Here is an 18,997-nt window from a genome sequence, read left to right as displayed (position 1 = left end):
GGATTTTTCAAATGTCATTTCTGTTTAGGAACTAACATGCCACCAGTGACAGCATTCGAATATTGCATTGGAGCCAGAGTTTGGTGCCACTTCTATAGTAGTCAATTTGGCGGGCACCCCAAATTACAGTATAACCCATCATATCTTTGTTGTTTCAGCTTTGACTTAAAAAAAACCTTCCATCAGATTAAATAACACACATTAGGTGATGTCGACTGATGCTTTTATCGGATTGTGCCCATTTTTTTCCTTGTAATTGGTCTCCAAACAGACTGGCCATGCGATTGACTTCAATAAAAGAGGCACCAAACTCAGGCTGAAGCGCAAAATTTGAATGCTGTGACATCATGTCCTTTCCTTATTTTATAGTTCCCATGTGAGCTCTTAACAAAGTTTTGTGCTGGAGATTGTTATCAACAAATATTAAACAATATTTGTTGACCCCTAATATGTACAAAGCTAACTGTGAAAAGTTAAGTAACTAATGTAAGGATGAAAATGCACTTTGATTGCAAAGTTAGGAGATTGCAGTAACGTTACTGTTGAGCTGATAGAAGGTAAACAGACAGGATTTCAGTAAAATGATGTACGGAAATAGCACCAAACAAGACCGAAAGGCCCTGCAAAAATCATTCAGTAAAATTCATTCATTCAGTAAAACATACTACAGGTACTGCTTTGCCATAAAGGATGTTTACACTGAGCGCTGCAAGTACAAAACCAGGAGAATCATCAAAGATCCCAACTGAGCAGATAACATACTTTTCTACTTATTGAGGTCGGGAAGAGGGTACTGGTTACTGCAGGCCAGCGGTGAGAGGCACCGGAAATTATGAGCTCAGCAAGAGCTTCTACCCACAATTGTATTTCTAAGGTTTCATGAGACAAATAAATTGATTGAATTAACTAATGTATTGTTGCAGTACATCGTGCAAGTAGAGAATAGTCTCAAAAATTAAACTGGCATCTATTTTAGTACTTCATCTCATTAAAGATTTACATTGAAAACTCCACAAAGATACAGTTGATTGCAGAGCTGTTACATTGTTACACCTGAGTGACCACTTTCTATGGATTAAGTGTCTGTTGTGGTGTAGATCAGCAGACTGAAGAGTTGTATTGAACTCCTTTGCATGGATTAATCAGACATTGCTACAAATGCCAGCACTCTCAGCTCAGCTCCATCAATCTGCATGTACTGCCAATCTCAGTTTCTCCTGAGATGTGTTCAGTAGGTCACATCATCAAGTCTCAAGTCCTCCTTGAGTGCATGTATGTATCTGTCTGTCCATCAGTCAGTTTATCTGAATATCTCATTTAGGACATTTTCTACTCTTCCTGTCATAATAACTGCACTCAAATTACCTGCCAATATGCAGAGTGCTATTGCATAAGTGTGCAGTCCAATCATTCTAAATTATTCAACACAAGGCCCGGAAGCTCCACTTTTAAATTGATGAGTTAGCATAATTCAGGTAGAGTTAGATGGAGACAGGCTGAACCGAGGTAGATGACCCCCGAGGGATGATGAATCCTCACTCGGCTGAGCATCTTATGTCATGTCAGCCAGGCAGACTTGAACTGGACTGAGTGGCCCTGAGGCCAGGCCAGGGAGACAACACACTACACATACACACACACACACACACACACAGGGTGGAAGGTTGTTTAAAGCAGCATTAAGACCATGTGACACAGTGAGTCAAAGCCCAGACTAATTAAATCTTCCATGCAGATTTGCCCAGCCCGCCTGAAGCAGAACTTTTGAAGCACATGCATTCATACACACACACACACACACACACACACACACACACACACTGCTCCTCACCCTACTGAGTTGCTCCAGCAGTCTGTGGTTCTGTTCTGAGAGCTCACTGATGGCCTTGGTCTTGTCTCTGTCAGCTTCTCTCAGCTGGACCTGATGGCGCTCCAGCTCGCCCTGCAGGTGCTGGATGTCCGTCTCTAGCTCGGCCACACGGCCCTCCCATTCCCCCTCTCGACTTTCTAGACGCCGACGCAGCTCATGCTTCTCCTGCTCCAAGTGCTGGATGAGGGGAGAGAGGGTGACATGGTTAAACCTTGATTTGCTTGAATTTAATGTGCAGTATTGACCTAGTTTTACAAAACAGAAGTACCACTGAAATCACTGAGGGTGTGACAAAGTCAGACTTGACACAGATGCTGGTGCTGCAACAGACTGAGACAGTTGTATTCAATCTTTGTAAATATTTCACTAAAATATTTCACTGCATGTTTTGTTACAACACATCTTCATTTTTACAATTTATTTTTGTTATTACAAGATATTTTCACGTTATCACAAAAAATCATATTATAACAAGAGGTTTTCATGAACAAGAAACTTTTGTTCTAATTTTTTGTTCAACTTTTCTTGTTATAGCAAGATGTGTTCATGCAATGACAAGACATTTTTCTTGTTTTAACATCTAAATTTTCTTGTTATTACATGAAAATATCTTATAAAAACCCAAATAACATCTTGGTATTACAAGAAACTTTTCATGTTAATACCTACCTGGTAGTTATATGCTTCCATACAAACAATGTTTTTTTTTTCCATACTTAACGTTTTATCTTCTATGTCTGCCTTTTTTCTACTTTTGGGTGTGGATGTTTTCACTGTGCCATGAGTATACATTTAGCATTAACCTAAAAATATATGATGTTAAGAATGATGAAAATTTGAGTATTGCGCTATACTCCAGAAATGCAAGAAATGCTCTTTCAGTGCAAGAGTCACAATAAGTGCAACTATGGCGGCCCAAAATGTAAGAAGCAGTTTAATCTGGTGCAAGGATATAATTCAGTGATTTTTAACTGAACTAGCCTTGTTTCTCCTGTTCCTGGAGTGACAGTTCAGATAATAGGATGCTTCTTTCTATTCTCTGGATGGCAATGAACGGTGGACAGATGCACTGCACCACCAGCGGCTGCCAGAGTTTGGATGGGGGTTGTTGTTACGGTTAAGTCCAAGGCTGAAGCAGCTGGCATCTGTGTGGCCACTATTTTCATCTCTGATTATACGTCCGAACACAAGGAGGGATCAAAGAGAATAAAAACAACACCAGGCGCTGTTTGAATAGGATACCAGGAGTTGTAAAAACATCCATAAGAGTTTGTTATTTGTTAACAGGCAGATTATTTCTCTGAGCTGGAGCATGAGGATGAATATGGATCAAAGGGCTGAACAGATGTACAGTAGCTACAGTAGGCCCTGGACAGCCACAGGATTAGTCTTTAGGGGTTTCTCAGGCCACGTGCTGGCTTGAGTGAAGGATTTTGAAAACAAGAACAAAAGCTCAACTGTACAGCAGTTATTGTAAACATGATGTGTGAAATTAATAGGCTATGGTATAACCATGTTACACTATGAATGATCAGCAAGTTTCAAATTATTGTATGCAGGCTAACTAGTGCCCAGATTGTAGTACATTAGGTACATTATTATAGTTGCTACTATAAAAAATGGGAGCCTGCAAGGTGAAACACTCCCATGTCACTTTGAATGTGGAGCTCTATAGGCAGCATTTGTTATGATGGTCTTAAGTTTTTTTACATTGTGAGGGCCCAAACTTCACTCAAGTATTACAGAACAAACCAGAAAGAGGCCTAGACCAGCCTTAAAACATGACTAAATAATATTAAAATTAAATTATTTCTTTAGTTTACCTCTAATTTCTAACTGAGATCCTTGTGCACTTTCTTATATGTCATTTCAGTCAATATTTTAAAAAAGACTGAAATAAATAAATTAATTAATAAAACAAAACAAAAAATATGAAGAATGTAATTTGCCTAAGTTTATATCTGACTATATCAAACTAATATATTATAATGTTAGCATAACAATAAGTTACCCATAAAAATGTGATTTGACACTTTTGCTTTCACTTCTGGTAATTTGAATGTGGAGCTCTACAGACAGCATTTGTTATGGTGGTCTTAAGTTTGTTTACATTGTCAAGACCCAAACTTCACTAAAGTATTATGGAGAACAAACCAGGAAGAGGCCTAGACCAGCATTAAAAACCTGACTAAATTATATTCTAATTAGATTACTTTATTAGTTTACCTCTAGTTTCTCGTTGAGATCTTTGTGCATTTTCTCATATTGCTTGGTCAAATCTTGGTTTCTCTCCAGCAAAGCTTTGCCGAGTTTAGCAGCTAAAACCAAGTCTTTTTCCTTTTGACGGAAGAGCGACAGCAAGTCTGCGCTATGCCCCGCCGGAGGCGTCTCTAGGTCCAGCAGCTCCTCCTCGTCGTCCCGCTCCCCGGTGAGCATGGCCAGTTCCTCCTCCAAGGCCATGCCGAGGCCTCCGGAGCCGGCGTGCCGCAGCGGGTGACCCTGAAAGCCGCCGGGCTCCTGAGCGGCGGGGCTGGCCCGGGGCTCCATGCAGTCGCTGTCCAGCTCCAGTGGTGCTGAAACCACGGCAGACGTCTGCAGGTCGAGGCAGAAAGCGGACATCGCCGCCCGGCGGAGGAGAAGCCAACGGATAAGAGCCGACTGATTTCACTCCGGATGAACCCACCCTGCTCCGACAGGGCTGGGCTGACCGGACCAGCTTGTAATCGACAATTCATCCATCATTCCCGCAATGTCGAGCTGGATCCACCTCGATTATAAACTGCTGTCTTCTCAGTTTCCTCACGTCCCTCTCTCCGAGTCAACCTACCAGCCGCGACTCTGGCTCTGATTGAATCCCAGCAAACACCGCCTCCTCTGCACCTCACACTGGCTGTTTGTTGTTGGACACACCAAATGTTTTTATCCCGGTATAAACCGCCTGGATGAGCTCTGCGCAGCGGTCGGTCGGTCAGGGTCTATCCCGCCTCGGGGTCCTGTGTCCCCCATAATGATCGGCCTGTTACACCGGAGGTATTTGCCAGCCAAACAGATGAGCGCGATCCCGATGCCTTCTCAACCGCTCTCCCGTCTTAGATGCGCGTTCCCGCCACGGTAGTGACGCCAGCTGCAACCTGTTACAAACGGCCAGCCCATTGGCTGAGAATGATAGCGCCATATTTTGGTGCTTCTCACACACATCTGTGGCATCCAGTAAATGAGCACGTGAAGAGACAAAATGAGAACAGGCTGTTGCCTAAAGTGATGCAGCAGCTATCGTCAGAAGGGGTAAAAAAAAATAAATAAAAAAAACCAAACTGTAACGGATGAAAAACCCCAACAATTTACCCTACATGTCGCATAACCGGTCGCTTAAAACAAAACAACCAAACAAGAATATGATGAAGAATATACAGTAATTTGCCTAATTTTTTATATGACTATATCAAATGAAAATATTATGATATTAGCATAAGTTACCATTAAAAAGGTGATCTGACACTTTTGCATCCACCTTTAAGGTTATTATATTATGTTCAGCATGTAGTAAAATGTAAATATTACAGCCAGTAAGGCAATTCAGTTTCATTCTTCGCAAATAAAACTGAAACAGAAATGTTTCTCTTATGCAGAGCCATGTAACTGCGGAAGGCCATTTTAGTCAATACTAAATAAATAAATATATCAATAAATAAATATGAGCAGGAAGTAAATTAATATGACGGAAATAAATCCATAAATAAATATACATGTATATTATATATTTTTTAATTAATTGATTGGTTTTGCCATTTTTTTTATGGATTCAGTTTTAGTCATATTTATTTCCTGTTCATATAAATTTACTGATGTATTATTTATTTAATATTGACAATAATGGCACTCAGGTAAATTAGCCCGCTTAAATGAAATGAAATGCTTGCTGCACAGGTGCTACTCCTCATCACTTTATTTGCAGTCTAGCTACCAAGACGATTGTTGCTGAGCTACTACCTCTTAACAGCTAGTTTTCCAGTAATTTCGCCAGCATTAGTGAAAAACTTACCCAAACTCCGGTCTGAACTGCTGAATCGTTGCAACCTGTCTCCAACTTTCGCACCTGCTAGTGCATGTGAGCTAGTCGAATGTCAGGTGAGGCTCTCAGGTAGCTAACATTAACCCCAATTTTACATTAAACAGCTACTGCGTCATACATTATTTTTTAAGTGTGTGTTTCATGCTATTAATAGTTTATTGACAGATTCCCATTCTGACCTCTTTAACTAAAATGAAATGCAGGCCACATAGGTGCTAGCCACAATAGCTAGCATACTAGCTACCGAGATGAGCTGGCTTAAGGTTACCTCTTCGACCTAGCTTGTAACTAGTGTGCCATTGAGCTAGCTGGTGTTAAGTTTAGTTGTCAAAAACTTACACAAACCCATGTAAAATTAATGAAGTAATGTTATTATTATGAGTCTAGTCTAAAGCTGAGTCACTGCAACTTAGTTCCTACCATTCTGCTGTTGGTCTTTTTTTTCCCAATTGCATAGAGGTGAAGCTGTCACTTAGCTAACCTTAGCCCCAATTTGTTTCCTTTTTTTCCCCCACAAAACAGCTAACTTACTGCGTCATCAATTAAATACATTCATTGATGTAATGCGTCTTTAATTTACACATTTATTTTTTATAATTGAAGCATAAAATGTGTGTGTTTAATATTGTTAAACGTTTCTTGACTAATTCTATGTTATTTATTTGCCTCCAAAATAGCCTACATATCTCCAGTGATGGAAAGTAACCGAACTACTGAAATATACTACTGTACTGCAAGTAAACTTTTGAGGTAGGCTACAATTTGTACTTATCATCCATTTTATGATGACTTCACTGAATTTTAGACATATCGTAGGTTTTCATGTGACGGCTACAGTTACCATACTTTACAGATTAAGATTCTATAACATTGTTATTGACTGAACTGTAACAAAGCCAATGGTATGGACCCATTACAGCTGCAGCACTGAAATGCTGTTTACAGGGAAATAGGTCAGAGATAGTAATCCAATAATAATATAACAATACAGTATATCACTCTGAAAGGGGTCATTCTGAATAATGAGTTAGCTACATTTACTTTGATACTAAAGTACAATGAGCTGATAATAGGTTACTTATGTGCTTTTACTATTATTTATGCAGGACTTTTTAATTTTTAAAAACTTTTTCTACTATTTTTTTACTATTTTTTTTTTTTTTTTTTCATTTTTGATGCGGACCACAAATGCACAGGAGAACTAAACAGACAGGCAAACAGGGGTAGTACAATACAGCTCATATGTAGTTAGCTTTGTGTTAATGATTCCTTTCCCAACAGTCTCTGGAAAAAAAGAGAGACATAAAAAGACACCAAGTAAGGATCACGTCATTTTCAGTCCATCTAGCTCTCAAAGGAAATTACATTTATATACTAAACCCACTCAGCAAATAGACCAATACTACCAATAAACCAATAATAACCATACTTTATGTAATAACCATTTGGACCAATACTGACAAAATGCAATGATACAAAGGTCAACCTCTCCATTTCATATATTTTCTTTACAATTGCTCTTTTTACTTTTACTTGGATATTTTTGACATCTTGGTATTGCTACCTATACTTAGTGTATCCCATAGTCAGTATTATCTGTTTTGGATATGCTGCGTTTCTCCTTTCTGTATTGTGTACATTTTTGTTATGTACGGTCTATTTTATGACAAAATCAAATACGATGAACTAAATCATCCAAAATTCCGAAAGTATAGTTGTTGTTTGCATACACAATGAACGCACACATGACACAGTCTGTCGACCCTGCCTCGATAGTTAGTTATGCCTCATCTTCACAGGCCAAAAGGCTGACTTTCTACTTCTCCAGGCTAATTTGCAAATAGCCCCTTTTTATTTCTTTAACAAAGATGGAGGTGATAGTATCTAGTCCCATGAAGCTAATCTATTAACTCGAACTCTGATGTATATAAATGTATATAATGCAAATGTATATAAATCAAATGTATTTAGTGTCAAAACGTAGCTATCTGATGTGTTTATTAGTATCATATTTTTCCACAGAAGGAGAAAGGTGAGGGGAAATATCCCAAACTGAGAACTGCTTCCTAACTGCTTTAAGAGGCTAATTGGGGGTCAGAGAGTAAATTAAGGGTTGCAATTACAGTTGGGATTAAGTAAAGGTTAGTGTGAGTTGAGGTTAAAGGTTAAGGCATTAACATACATGTTACAGGCCTCACGCCTTGTGCTGCCTGTAACAGGTGTGGTGTCCTGTTTTATACAGGAATATCCCAGTTACCAAACAATGTTTTAAGGTTTTAGATGTGTATTATGTCTCATAATCAGTAACTGCTTATTACCAGCTTCAAAATACACCTAACCAGTGTCTTAAATGCTGTAATTCAACCTCCTATATTGTTTACTGCACTGACTAGACACATTATAAAACGTACACAACAAAATATTTATATTAACACATATTTGGCTTCTCTAAATTATCACTTATTATAACATGTTTACAGCTTTATTATAAACATCACACAAAATAAAAATAATGACGAAAATAAGGCCGCAATTTCTGTTACACTCTTTTTATGGAAACTAGCAAAACTGACAGGAAGCGTTTAAGCTTTTTACTCAAAACTACAATTTAACACATTAAATTTGATCAAAACGAAAACAAAAAGGTGTTAACAGTACTAAAGCATGTTTTGGTAATAAAGTAACCCACATTACTAACCTGTTTTATACAGGAAAAGTAGAAACAGGAGACGTTAGTTGTGTCTTTACAGCAGGCCGTTTTCTGTCTTTATTCACAGAATTCATATCTTTTTTCTCTCTTTCTTTCATAAAATAAAGTGTTTCACAAAAATCTGTTTCAATTCACAATAATCCTCCAGAGAAAAGTGAGGGGAAATACTCCAATCTGAAAACTGCTTGCAAACTGCTTTAAGAGGCTAATTGGGGGTCAGGGAGTAAATTAAGGGTTTAACAGTTACAGTCAGGATAAAGTAAAGGTTAGTGTGAGTTGAGGTTAAAGGTTAAGGCATTAACATACACAATGAAGGCCCTCTCAGATACAGCAGTATGTGTGTTTCTGTGTATATTATGAGTGGGGGATGAAGGGGTAGAGACGACGTTAGGATGTTGGGGGCGGGGCATTGGTGATGAATGATTACAAACAAAGCCTCTTGAGCTGATAAAGTGAAGGCACAAAAGAAGTGGGTCACAGCCTGCTGGTCCAACGTCGCCTAGCTGCAGGGGCCGAGGGGGCCACGCACGAGATAATGGGTGATTTCCTCCGAGCACATCAAAACCTCACTGATTTGATAAACCGCTAAGCTGAGTGAATTTAGCAGCCCACATTATCCTTATTAGAGTAATACTGCTGGTGTTGAATTGATTGCAAATACAAGGAAAAACAACAACAATCTTTGTGCTGCAAAATGAATTACATGTACATACTGTATTGCAGACTGATTGGTCAGCAAAGTGACAGTTATTAAATTGTCTATTACAAACAACATTTATGAAAATAATTACTGTTGCAGCAAAGCAGAAAAAAATAAGGGTGAACCACAGTTAAATACAAAAATAAATCTAATCAGAGAGCTAAGAAATAATAGTGTTTAAAGTAAAAACATAAAACAACACGATGAGCTTAGCAATATGTAATGTTACACAAGTGTTTATGTAGATAAATTTAATTGACATTGTAGGAAAATAGCCTGACAATACATGAAAATTGTGGTCAGGAGTGTTAATAAATGCTCATCAGTTTACCACATTGCCTTTGAAAGGAGATAAACATTATAAGCGAGAGCCCGTTGATCTTTATAATAGACTATGGCTCCCTCTGTGGAAAAAAAATTATATTACATTCACATTCTGCAAGTGATAAGTAAACAATCAACCACCCGCTGCCATTGCCATTGCTCTAAAGAACTGCAGAGATCAGATCTGAAAGGTAATTGGGGGTTGCTGTGTTAATATGATCAATACTATTAAATGGTCAATAATTTTATGACTTAATGCCAATAACTTTGAGTATGAAATTTGTTCTGATTATTGTAGATTACGTTATTAGTAAATAAATAATGTCTTTTTTAATATCTGCAGTTGTAGCTCAGTTTACAGATCTCCAGGATTTACAACCAATCATAAGGACATTTTTCCCTCAGAGAAAAATAAATAGCCTTCTCTCTGTGACGCACTGTCAGCAACATCAAAAGCTTTGTATTGTAAATTTTTGAGTGACTACATCCCATCCCCTTGCCAAACTGTCTTGTGATCAAATGAGTAAGCAGCCTTAAGTTCCCTCAATGGAGCTCCTTTTATACTGGCAGTTTACAGGAAGTATCTAGAGCAGCGTCTTCCTAGTACTTAGTGTTCTGTGCTTATGTAACATCAACCCTTAGTCATACTGGCCTGACTCTGCCTTTTTGTAACTAATGCAAGGTTTGACTGACTCTTATGTAACAAAATCAGACCCTTCAAACCTCGAGATTGCAGTATTTCTCTCTGATCGCCCTAACCTCATACCAAATGACTAAACACACAAGATAGAGAAATGCTTAGCTATTTCAATGTTTTGCCAGTGGGTGGCAGTGTTTTTACACTGATATGTTTTCTAGATTACATGAAAAGCATGTGGCACCTGTCGAGGAGGTAAAACTCTGTCTGAGCATTTAAGTCCCTCCCTAATGATACTTTCTAACATACCTACACTGTTGGGTATGTATATTTTTTAAGTACTAATCATTATTTTGCAGGAGAAAAAAAATCCTAAAAACAACTATGCTGTGCTTTTACACTGCAGAAAGATTTGAATTTTCAACAGAATCTGAAGTTATTGAGAATTAATGAATTACAGTACATTGCATTGCAGTGAAATCCTAGTAAAAACATCCAGCGAAAAGGACTGTAATTTTCCGTCTTTACTTCAGAGTTAAGCTGGGATTGGCCCTAGACACATACGCTACCTTGTTGCTAGGTAACATCATTATGATGCCTCTGCCTCAACTCCAAATCTCTGTGAAAGTGCAACCCTTTTCATACTGATTTCAAACACTGAGATATTACATTAACTATAGACTGTTTTTAATAGTTTAACTTTATGGCTTTCACATGAGACGGATCAATGCGAGGAATAGAAAAATGCATTCAGACTTTAAAACATCGTTTTTATTATAGGAGCAGTAAACTGTAATAGCAGATCTAGTTTTGCTATTTACTGTATGCACAACAAGTTGCACAGTATCTGTGAAGGTTTGAAGTCCGGCTGAGCGAAGTCACATACTTAACAATATGCTGCATTATGTAATGGCATAAGATAAAAGCAGGTTGTATTAATAAATAATGACACATTTTTTTCTTGAGTATATTTAACGATAATTAACAAAAACCTCCCTCTGCATTTGGTGCTTCTCTTTTGTTTCATTAGGTGTCACTGGCAGATAATCTGTTTCTGTGGCAGGTGATGACCTCATCCTGAGCTTATGTGGGTAAGTCTTTTATTGAGGGCTCTTCCTGGATGTGTGTTTGTCCAGACACAGATTTCTCTTCAGATTACACTAACACATCTGCTTGTCTGAATCAAAAACATCAAAGACAAAAGAGCTAAAAAAAAGAAAGAAAAGAAAAAAGAAAAATTAAAAAACAGCAATAAAGCACTGGAGTCGAGGAGCAAAATAACAAAATCAGTCAGCTCCACATGGAGGTGTGAGCTCACTCCTGGCCAGTGTATGAGGATACGCAGGCTTTGCCTTACGTACTCTTTTTTGTGCATTAATTTCACTTATTCATTGTTTTTTATTTTTGTGTCATGCTGAATCATTTGGCCCATGGGATTACAAGTAAAAATTTCCAACATGTCCTGGTCTTGTATGTGCCAAGCATGCGGGGGGAAACAAAAAAAAACAAGCAAAACAAACTATAAATAAAACAAAAACAACATCCCAAATGAACTACCTCACGGGAAACTACCACGTATCTGCAAATTATCTCAATAAAGACCTCTCTTTACCAGGACAAAGGTTTTCACATGCCTTTTGTAGTACTGCAGTCATAAAAGTCTAATTTACAACTAGCAAGAAGTATAAGTGAGTACTGCCCTTGTTGTCAGTCTGCCACTGATTACTGTATTTATACATTTGATTGTACTGTACTGCTTTCACCTTTTTGCATTTTGTCCCTTCTGCTGTGCTGATGTAGTACTGCTTGCCAGGTTAGGTTCTGCCATCTGTTGCTGTATGTGTAATCTGTCACTCTGTGCGTGTGTGTGTGTGTGTGTGTGTGTGTGTGTGTGTGTGTTATGTGGTGTGCACGTGTAGTCAGTATCACAGTGACGTGTCACTTGGCTCACATTAGCATAAAAACAAGAAAACTGAGGTGAGCTTGCATGAGAATGTCAGACACTGGGGACCTTGTTAGGTTGTGACATGACATGTACTGTATTACGGTTTACACTGATACAAAAATACTTCAATATGCTTTGTTACATTGTTATTTATGTTCATTCTCTTCCAATACTTTAAGCACACACTGTACTGTACACTGTTTCAGTGCTGTTGAAGATTATACTGATACATAGCACTGCGTATAGTTTGCTATGTTAAGTGCTTTTATTGCAAATAATTACAGAAACTCAGAGTCAAGTTGTGGAGGGTTGTAAGTGACATTTCGGCTGTAAAGGATTGTGATTTATGATAGAAAGCATGAGAAAGCTTCTGTTAAGGGTCTCTTAGCTTTATCTAAAAGCAAAAATGAACACATTTGTAACTACACAATAAAACTGAAGGGAAAATATAAGTGGAATTTTAAAAATGTCACAGGCTCAAAGGTTCATAACTGTAGCCTCTATCTGAGAAAAGGGTTGCAATAATTGACTTCTTGAGCAGAGTTTTTTTCAGGGAGGTATAGAAATTCTGCATTACATTCATAGTGACTTTTTTCTTCAAGCAAAAACCTCTTGCAGAACCTCTTTTTAATTGCTCTGCTTCTTGTTTACTTGCAGATGGATTTTACTGTACCATCCTTGTCCTGCCAGTTATTAGATTGCATTGCTTCTTCTCATTTGGAGGAGGTTTAGAAGGGTTCATTGTACTTAGTCACTAATGAGCTGCACAATTAAAGGACTTGTTAGTAACTGACATGAATGTACAGTAGTTTGCAACTATTGGGAGCTGACTGTTAACGCAGTGTGTCAAGCAGCATACATTAGTGTGATTAGTGACGGCTGCTGCAGCACGAGGAGAGGAAGAAAGAGTTGAGGGGGGGTAAGGGTGAGTGGGTGACAGAGAAGAGAGGGAGAGAGGGTGGGAGCTTCCTCTCACTCTCTACAGTATGTGATCACCGGTCTGCTGCATTACTTCACAATGCCATTTCTCTGTGGTCCTCTCCTCCCTCCCTCTCTCCCCCGCTCTATCTCTCTGTAAGCAGTAATCTCCAGTCGCTCTCGCTGCCTCACAGCTTTCTGCCCTGCCACAGCACATCTCTCTCTCCCCTCAGCTCCACTCTCCCCAGTGAGGATGACATCCCCGAATTTGATGAACCAGCGAAGCTCTCATTCTGGCTGGTGGCTTCCGAGGGAGAACCCACATGAACGGGCTTACTGGACGAGGAGGTGCCGTGTCTAAGGAGCTTCATAGGAAAGCTGTCAGCTGTAGCAGTCTCTGAGTAAGTGCTATACTGTTTCCTTACAGTACTGATCCTGTCAGATATAAGGAAGAGGGTGATGGCTTGGTAAGGGAAAGAATGAAAGCAGAATGTTTGTTTTACAGCTCTGAACTGCTACAGTGCATTGTTATTTTCCCCATGTCAGCATGTTGGATTACCTGACTGATTGATTGACTGACACTACAGTTGAGGATTTATGCAGCGAGCAGATAGCAGTGGTAGCAGCGAGCTTCTGCAGCATCTGTATCTTGTCTATCAGGAGTGAGCGCTATTCTTGGTCACGACACTGAATTGCTGTGTCTTTGTTTGCCCATCTCTCTTCATTGCTGTGCTTACTGTAGCATACACTCATACAGATGGCTATCACTCCCTGGGATGCCGTTTAAACTCTGCACTGTTTGTATGCGGTCATAATGAGACCCCTGGTCAGAGATATGATTCATCTATAGCAAGACAGGAAGTTTTGGGAAAAAGTTTATCTGAATGTTTATCACGCAGGGGATTTACCAACAGCCTCAACTCCTTTTAAGCACCTAGTCGGTAAGGTGCCATAGTAGTTGCGGTTGAGATTCAGTCCACAAAGAAAGCTGAAATTACAAAGTCAGTTGGAGAAAGTATGACAAGATGAAGACTGTGGTTGGAGGGACATATCTCTATGGTAACAGCAGGTTTTGCCAAGGGTGGAGGAGAGGTGAAGGAAGCTTGCTGCTTCTTTCTGGCGCTTATTCAGCTGGATCAAAAATTACAGCACTGACAGGACTTTTCAGGCAGAACAAAACTGAATATTAATGAAGAGATTGTGGGAGGGACAGAGGAAATTATCGATAGATAGATGGACAGATGGACGGATAGATGACAGTAGTATAACTGTAGTATTATGCACACCAACAGGATTTTGTGATTTCATGCTTAACGCAGAGCCTGGTTTAAGGTACCTAGAATGTGTTTACTAAATTCTATATAAAAGTGGTTCAAAGCTTTTTGGGAGCGGTGTGCAGTCACATCTGTTGGTGTTTACCTGTTTGTGAATGTGGACCAAATTGGTGGTCGATGGAACAGAAAAAATGAGAGACACCTGTGCTTAGTCAAAAAGCACCAAACTCTCTGCAGAACAGATCTGTCAGCGCTAACGTGAGTTGTGATGAAAGAGAGAGAGAGAGAGAGAGAAAGAGAGAGAGAGAGCTCTCCTGCTCCACATCCTCAAGTGTCATTTTACCGAAAGCCTCCTTCAGAGGCCCACACTGATCCTCTTTGTCATTTGGATTTGTGATATAATGATGGACTGGATTTTTGAAGTGCTCAGCATACTTTTATGGATTGTGATACTCTGTCAACTCGACCACTACAGAGTGCATCAGTGGAAGAGCTGTCAGGTGCAGGTCTGTGGCTTTGGTGGCCCCAGTGACAATTGCCATGCAACAGCAGCAACAGCAGCCAATTGTTGATTAAAGGCTAATTGTGGCTTTTGTTGACTAGGTGAACAATCCTTCTACTGGCTATATTTCATGACAACATATCATCCTAGCACCGGCTTCCTGAGAACTGCACAGAATTATCGTGCAGATTTTTCCTTTCATAGCTCTTGTAACAAAATAGTAGTTTTTTTTCTGACTAATGTTTATGTATTCCTTTGAGTGTGTTTGTTTATTAACTATCAGGCCACAAGGATAATAAACTATTAACTGCCACCAAGCTCACTCCCCCTTGCAGCATCTTCAAACTGGTAGCCTCTGTAAAATGTGCACAGTTTGGTCTTCAAACTACTCTAAAAATATTTAGAAAACAGTCTATAAAAATGTATTTAAATGCAATGAGACGTTCACATGCATGAATTGTCTGAACCAATGCAAATGCACTGTTTTTTTTCATGCGCCTCCAAAAATATAGCGCTGTAATATCAAGCTCAGATTCCATGGATGAGGCTGCATTTAGGGATTGGCTGGGGTTAGCCTTTCCTAATCTTCAAAGAGTGTGGTGTTTAGCAGAAAACCAAGAAGCTGAAAAACCATGTCTGAATTGTAAAACTACTGCGATGGCAGAAACCTGAAGCGCTCTATCTTTGTTGCATGACTGAGGTATTATTTATTTATTGTTGTCATGACAATAGGCACAAAATGTCTCTAAGTATATGTGGAGAGGATGGGCTGAAAGATCACCAGAGGGGAGTAGATAGGAAAAGGACTGTGAGCTTGTTTTTGGAGAAGAATCTGTGCCACTACAGTGTTGCAACAGGTCAATGATTCACCGCTGCCCACAGCCCATACAGTAGCAGTGGCCCCTGGTCACCCTGCAGACTGGATGTAGAGCAACACCATGACTGGGATGCAACCTCTCTCTCCGCTTTCCTCCTCTTCAACAACTCTGACTCACAGACCAGCACACATTATTCAACCCACGAAAAAGAAGGGCTCCTCGACTGAGTTGGAAGCCAGTGTTCCTCTGAATGTTCTGTTGTTGATGAGCTCTTATAAACAAACAGTATTTGTAGGACATATCTGATTGAAGGCACTGTAATATTGCTTCCCTACCAAATGTTGGACCAATATCTGGATTTGTACATGTATCCGTTCACATTTCAATAACAAGTAACTGTTCACTAAACACTGATAAGCCGACTCAGTGGTCAAACTCTTTCCTGTAGTTGTAATGAGCTTTTTAAAGTATAGTTATTAGTAATTGCTTTCAGGGAGCTAATTATTGCAGAGGAGGGGCCCAGCTGCACAGTCTGTTAGCTCAGCTCATTATGGGCAGTCAGCTAGCACTTGAGTCTGGGAGGAAGACAGCCAGATCTGAGTCCCATCTGGTGCCTCATGCTAGGATGGCACCATATAACCACCAACTTTACCACTGGCTGCTTGTTGTGGAAGTTCTCTGCATTGTTGAGGACTATACACTAACACAAACACTAAATGTGAATTGTTGTAGGTGTCAGCATGTATAAATGTCTGAAATTCCTTAGTGGGCGTAGAGTCACCATGAGGCATGAACCATGTATCTGAGTCATAACACTCTCACATGCCACCTGGTTCCTGAGCAAAAAAATTCAAACAGGACATTTTGACATCTCATTTAAACCAGACATCCATTGTTGTATTGTGTATACTGAAGATCAGCAGGTTGCTGGAGAAAGCTTACCTCAGCTAACACTTTGCTCATGCCATCATCAGTCATGACAAGCCACCTGCTCCAACATCATGTCATGCTGATGAAACTGGAATACCAGGCAGTATTGTGATGCAGCTTGGGCCCATTCTGTGTGGCCTGCTGTGTTACCGAACAACTCAGCCCTCAAATGACCCTCGAAGCCATAATGATTACATCAGTGACATTTCTGGCAAATATTAGCAAGCACCAGAGTCATCTCTAGAGACTCATAATGTCCGTTGTTCATGTACAATGTCTGCTTAGCTTGTTGCTAACATGTGATCTACTGGGCAGCAATATAATGGTTATGTCCTGCTGTTCACAGTAGGTTAACACAGTAGTCAAAAAGTGGCAACAGACAATATATATGACAATTTGCATTTATGCAACAGTAAATCCACATAGCAATCTGCTTGCCTCCTAATGTTAGTTGAGCTTGAGTTGAGCATGTTACTGTAGGGAGGAGTGGGAGGTGAGCCTCTGCTTTTAATAGACATTCTCCCTGTGTCGCTCATTCTTCTGCCTGCCTCTTGATCACAAAAGCTGCCAAATATATCCAGCGGTGGTAAAAAGAGGCTGTTGTGTGAACACAGGCAGGCTATTTATAGCCTCTGTTAAGCCACAATATGAGCGCATATTTGGTCAGCGCAGTATGGATCTCCTTTGAACAACATACTTTATCTGCTAGTGATCTGTGGCTTCATGTTAAAGTGTGTGCATGGAATAAGTGTTATAAGTCTTCAGTGCTTGATTGCTAGTTGTTCTTCTTGGTATTAGAGCTTGTATTATAATTTGATTTGGATGCATTTGCTTGATTAGCTATTAGTAATCAACATGGATGTATTTAGTTTTGATTGCAATACTCACATCTGTGATCTAGGGTCTTGATATTCCTTGTTTACTTGTTAAACATTTAGATATGGAATACTACAGCAAACTGCCACCTTTATGGGTGTCAGAACACATACAGAAGGTAAATTATTCCAGTTGACAGACTCAACAAAGTCTTATCTATACAGTCTGATTATAAAAGCTAAGTGTTTTACATAAGAGCATTGAGTCAGCCCCTCAGTTTTCGCAAGAGGTTGTGCATAAAGACTTTGCCATCATGTTTCTCTCCCTGTATCTCCCCATCCTCTCCTCACTCTCTTTTCTCCTACAGATTAGTGACTACACCCGTCAACTCTCTAGAAAAGACTGCCTCCTTTGGAAAAAGCCTCATTAAAAACACAAGACAGCCTGAATTGCCGGACACATGTCACAGGTATTACTCTTCACATGGTAAGAGTTTGATTCCAGAATGAGCTATATCAGCCATCTGTTTGTCAGTTTGCCTCTACACTGTAGCTCAGCTGGAGTGTTTGTGTGTGTGTCTATGTATCTTAGTATTCCACGTCACTCTCTGACTATTTGTGAAAAATGGGCATGAATCAGTTACAGTTGTAAAGGCTAAAATTAATCTTTGTCAATGTCACCGTAATGTCTGTTTTGCTAAGTGACCTCCATCAACTATTTTGATTTTAATTTAACAGTAAAATGCTTTAATCCTCTGTGGTAAAGATAATCTTTTTGTCGATTCACTTCACTGGCTTGTTGGTGGGATTCAAAAATTACATATTGGTTTTTATTTGATTGTCTTGTAATAACAAACTACTGATGGTAGAATTCAGCATATGGTTCAGTATTTTCCACTCAGCAGCTTGCAGTGATGTTAAATATATGACGTGACAACGATGGCTGAACCACTTCACCACCTCCAGCCCACCATAAAGCATACATTTAGATCCAACAAGTAAAAACTTCTCTGACCTGTTCTTGTAAGATTTCAGTGTAATGAAGTCTGTATGATTCAGAACTTTACCTGTCAGCGTGAAGAGGAATTGTCCAATACCATAACCCCAAAATGTGCAAAAATCTTCAAACATCTACTGTGTTACACTTAAAACACAAACACTTAAAATGTAGTTTGTTTTTATTATCAGATCTGTATACAACATCTGTCTCTCCAAGGTATACTATGCAGGATTGTAGATTTCTACTTCTATACATGCTTGCTAGCAAAACTGAAAGTAAAAGCCAATCCCAGATTCACCCTCGACTGGTGTCACTAAGTGTGTTTACATGATGTTGAAAAAAGTTGAATTATTATATTAATGCAACTAAAACTGGATTTTTAAAATACATGTAAAGTTTGTCCAACTGAAATCAAACTAAATCGAATTTCTTGAAATCAGACTAACTCACCCACATAGTTCAATTGGAAGTCAAGCTGTTCT

The 18,997-nt window shown here is 39.3% G+C and overlaps 2 protein-coding genes across 12 annotated transcripts in view; one reads left to right on the top strand and one right to left on the bottom strand.

The window, feature by feature from the left end:
- The window catches only part of bicdl1 (BICD family like cargo adaptor 1), a 33,081-nt gene extending 28,128 nt beyond the window's left edge, over positions 1–4,953 (bottom strand). The window contains exons 1-2 of one of the 3 annotated variants that reach the window (XR_015776497.1): positions 4,097–4,953; positions 1,832–2,047 (exon numbers count right to left, since the gene is read on the bottom strand). Coding sequence is in view for 2 of the 3 variants with exons in the window: in XM_088077166.1 (XP_087933292.1) it covers positions 1,832–2,047; positions 4,097–4,489 (609 nt within the window). In the remaining variant the exon portion in view is untranslated. The remainder of the gene's footprint in view (positions 1–1,831; positions 2,048–4,096) is intronic. The other 2 variants (XM_088077166.1, XM_042489030.2) reach the window with 2 other exon arrangements.
- An 8,244-nt stretch (positions 4,954–13,197) lies between these two features.
- citb (citron rho-interacting serine/threonine kinase b) overlaps positions 13,198–18,997 on the top strand; it is an 85,773-nt gene continuing 79,973 nt past the window's right edge. For 3 of the 9 annotated variants that reach the window (XM_042487951.2, XM_088077161.1, XM_088077157.1), the window contains exons 1-2: positions 13,199–13,577; positions 17,884–17,985. In XM_042487951.2, the coding sequence (XP_042343885.2) occupies positions 17,977–17,985 (9 nt within the window). In that variant the 5' untranslated portion in view covers positions 13,199–13,577; positions 17,884–17,976. Of the gene's footprint in view, positions 13,578–17,883; positions 18,003–18,997 lie in introns of all 9 variants that reach the window. The other 6 variants (XM_088077162.1, XM_042487945.2, XM_042487947.2 and 3 more) reach the window with 3 other exon arrangements.

The sequence above is a fragment of the Plectropomus leopardus genome, chromosome 4 (genome assembly GCF_026936395.1).
Source record: "Plectropomus leopardus strain MGB_pleo_1.0 chromosome 4, ASM2693639v1, whole genome shotgun sequence".
NCBI classification, from domain to species: domain Eukaryota; kingdom Metazoa; phylum Chordata; class Actinopteri; order Perciformes; family Serranidae; genus Plectropomus; species Plectropomus leopardus.
Note: the sequence above shows the minus strand (reverse complement) of the source record. Positions and strands in the feature narration are given on the sequence as shown.